Genomic DNA, 3,456 nt, shown 5'->3' with positions numbered 1-3,456 from the left:
GGCGCCTTGGCTGCGCCACGGGGCAGGTGCGGAGGGAGGGACCGCGACGGCTGGTGGCGGTTACGGGGACGAGCGGCGAGCCGGCCGGTTCTTCGCCCTCCGAGACGCGGCGCGAGGCCCCGCTCTGGCCGGTGAGCCAGGGACTGCTTCGCTTCTCCTTGTTGCTCGCGGTTCCTGGGCGCCCGCGCGTCTCCTGCCCTCGCTTGTTCTCCCGGACTCTCCTGCTGTCCCTCTCCCTGCATCCCGGTTTTCCGACCTGCTCTCCCTGCCCTCCTGCACGCACCCACGACCTGCTCTGAACTCTCCGAGGCAGCGCGCACCGCGCACGAGTTAGCGCCAAGCTTTTGGAGGCCTCACGGCCACGACGCCGACGGGAAGTCGGAAGGACGAGGTGCGGCCCCGCGCTTCCGCGGGCGGACGAGGACCGAGGCGCAGCTCTCCGGGTTTGTGGCGTGTGGGGAGGCGTCTGCCCGTGCTGCGATCGGGTGCTGCAGGACGCGGCGGGGGGTGTTCAGCAGGGATTTCCTCGCTGCATGCTGCACGCGTGTCCCCGAGACGGTGAGCTGTCCTCTTGGGTCTTGGTGGCGGTGAAGCTCGAGGTCCCGTCCGGGAGCCGCTGCGCCGGTGCCGGGCCAGGGCTGGGGCGCGTTGCCGGCCCCACGGCCCCATCCGCTGCTCCTCTCTGCCACGCGTAGTGGCGGGAAGGACGGAGAGGGGCCGTTCCACGTGAGAGGCCGAGCGGCGGGGGACTTTCCCGCGCGCTGCTTCTAGGAAGAAATGAAACTTCGGGGGCTGCGCGCACGGATGCTGGGCCGTCTCGGCTGTGACGTGGCGCTGCTTTGCCGTCTCCCAGCGCTCGCTCTGCGCTTTCCGGCGAGGCTTTGCTGGAGCAGGAGCGCGTTAAAACGACCCAGACTGGTCTGTGCGAGCGAGTGCTGCTTGGTGCCGGGCCGGGGAGCCCGCGGCAGCGCGGCCGTGAGAGGGAGCACTTCACCGCGCGAAACCCGCGCCCGGCGCGGCAAAGCCGCTTCCCTGTGTGCAGGGATCATTTGGGATCAAAGGGATTTCCTCCTGGGAAGGCAGGCGGGCGGCGGTGCCGGCAGGCTTGCTGGGCTTCCTGGCGACTGTCAGCGTGGCGGAGTAATCGCTTCCCGGGACGGCTGCCAGCTGCCCGCTCCAGATACCAGCGGGTTATTTTGGGACCCTTCAGCCATGTGTGCCGCTTCGGCTTTGGAAGCAGGTACGAGCCATGGAGGGAGCGGGAGCGGCCAGACGGACATGCCCGGCAGGGAGGTAACCGGCTCTGCGTCCCCGGTCCGAAAGTCTGTCTGTCTGCCTCAAATCACGTATTTATCTGTATGATCTTAAACTCACAGTGGGGGCTGAGACGCTCCTCTGAGAACGGCGGAGGCCGACGTCTCCTCCTTCCTCCAGCCTTTTCCCTCCCTTAATTCGTGGCGAGCACGTGGCGCAGCGCCGCGGGGTCAGGGCTCTGCCGGCTCGGCTGGCCATCTCCTTGCCGGCCGCTCTGCCTGCGTGGCCGGGCAGTCTGGGAAAGCAGATAAACACGACGCCGCTGTGTTTCCAGGCTGTTTTTTTTTATTTTTTTTTTGTGGCTGGGGCCCTGCAAACCTCCCGCTGCCGTGGGGTGAGCTGGCGGCAGGAGGGCTGGTGCCTCATGGCTGCGATTTGAGGCCAATTTAAACAAAACTCATGCGTGAGAGGCTCCAACACCGCTTCCCTAGGGAAATCCAGACTCCAGATAAATGATGTAAAGGGTTCGAGGATGCCCGCAGTGCTGAGCCGGGCCAGGCTGCTGCCTTCTCGGGACGGGACCCCGCAGGCCGCGAGGGGACAGGCCGGGGGCGCAGCGTCCCGGCACCGCTCTGCAGCCGGGCCGCGGAGCTGCACGGAGGTTTCCCCTGCAGCGCGGGCGGTCTGAGCGCGTCCCGCGTCTCCCGTCCGCCTCCTTGCGGCTCTCGCCACCCCCCCCCCATCCTGCTGCTGCATTTGTCTCAGGTTTTGCTTTAAGGCCACGCTCGTCGCAGCCAAGGGCCGCGGCGGCCCAGCTGAGGGGCGCGAGCGGGGCGGCGGGGGCGAGGAGGCCGGGGCGCCTGCTGCCGGCACCCCCATCCCGCTGGCAAGCGGGGAGAGCAGGCTGGCGCACGGGCAACGGGCGTGCGGCCCGGCGTCTGCAGCGCGAGCAGAAGTGCCCGGGGTGGGGATCCCCGTGAAGGGACAGGACGCCTCCGTTCCGTAATTAAATGCCCCGGGTGGAAAGTTTCCTCGTACCCCTGAAGCATCCTGCCTCAGATCGGAAAGTCAGGGCCAGATTTGCGTTAGGGACCTGCAAGGTGAAGTGAAGTCAAACGCTCAAGAAAATGCCCTGATTTTTTGAGTGGGTTGTTTTCCAATGTGAGCAGCAACTGCATCTCCTCAATGAATGATCTTTAGAGCTGGCCAGTGACCTGCTGGTGGCTTGAATTCTTGCAGTGTTAGAACTCAAGCTTTTTGCAATGTTTTCTCTGGGAACAGCTAGTGAGGTGCTTCAGACGGAGTCGGGTTTTGCTTGTGAAGTGACTGTGTTTTCTCTCGCTCCTTGGCAGCTCCAAAAAGATGGTTCACCAAGACCTGAGGGAGCGACTCAGCTTCCTGCGGCTCCTGGTCAGCTCACTCACCGTCCTCCTCGTCGAGCTGGTGCGCTTCCTCGGCGAGTCCGTGATCCAGGTGGGCACAGCCCCGGCCCCTCTCGCCTCGCGGTGTGGCTGCTTGCTCACTGCAGGCACCTCTGATTTCACCGTTCAGTAAATCAGATTGGAAAGTGGTGCAAGGCCTCCATCTCTGAGGAAATCAGTACAATACCCGGACCCTGGGGGGAGACAGGAGCTGGTGGGAAGGGGGTGGCTTCAGGTGTGGGTGTAAGTGAGGCAGAGAAACAGGAATGATAACAGAAAGCAAAAATCCCAATGCTCCTTTTTCAGCATGGCTTCGTTTAAGTCACTGCTGAATTCTGATGGAAACCCCCTGTCTTGGCCCGTGGGAGAGTCATGCTGGGGCCGGGCCTTGGGACAGAGGAGGTTTCCAGCCAGAGCATCTTCTGGCCAGAAGTGTTTGCAAAACTTCCTTCCCCATCACTGTCAGCCCTGCGGTGTCAGCCAAAACAGCAAAGTCAGCAGCTCCTCGAGGCCCCATGTCCAGTGACATTCGTGTTCCCAGGGGCCAATTTACCTTAAACTGATCTCTGTTCTGTAATAGCAAGTGTTCCAGCTTGGAAATGGGTTCAAAATATAAAAGATTTTTGAATTGCCTTCCCTGCATCTGAGAGAATGAGCAGTAGGGCTCTCCAGACTCTAATGTCAGGTTGATTTTCGGTCCTTGTTTCGCCTTAAAGAGCTCTGGACTGTTAAAGATCAGCCCTGTCTTGGGGGTGGATAAGTCTGTGAAGAGGAACTGCCT

The 3,456-nt window shown here is 62.5% G+C and overlaps 1 protein-coding gene across 3 annotated transcripts in view; it reads left to right on the top strand.

The window, feature by feature from the left end:
* The first annotated feature begins 1,147 nt into the window (after nucleotides 1-1,147).
* LOC146590237 (uncharacterized) overlaps nucleotides 1,148-3,456 on the top strand; it is a 5,351-nt gene continuing 3,042 nt past the window's right edge. For 2 of the 3 annotated variants that reach the window (XR_014897044.1, XM_085314927.1), the window contains exons 1-2: nucleotides 1,148-1,293; nucleotides 2,607-2,727. Coding sequence is in view for 2 of the 3 variants with exons in the window: in XM_085314927.1 (XP_085171053.1) it covers nucleotides 1,250-1,293; nucleotides 2,607-2,727 (165 nt within the window). In the remaining variant the exon portion in view is untranslated. Of the gene's footprint in view, nucleotides 1,315-2,606; nucleotides 2,728-3,456 lie in introns of all 3 variants that reach the window. The other variant, XM_085314929.1, reaches the window with a different exon arrangement.

Source organism: Rhea americana, unplaced genomic scaffold (assembly GCF_003343005.1).
Source record: "Rhea americana isolate MKP2758 unplaced genomic scaffold, rheAme1 scaffold_416, whole genome shotgun sequence".
Taxonomy (NCBI): Eukaryota; Metazoa; Chordata; class Aves; order Rheiformes; family Rheidae; genus Rhea; species Rhea americana.
The sequence above is the reverse complement of the archived record's forward strand: the minus strand, read 5'-3'. Positions and strand labels throughout refer to the sequence as shown.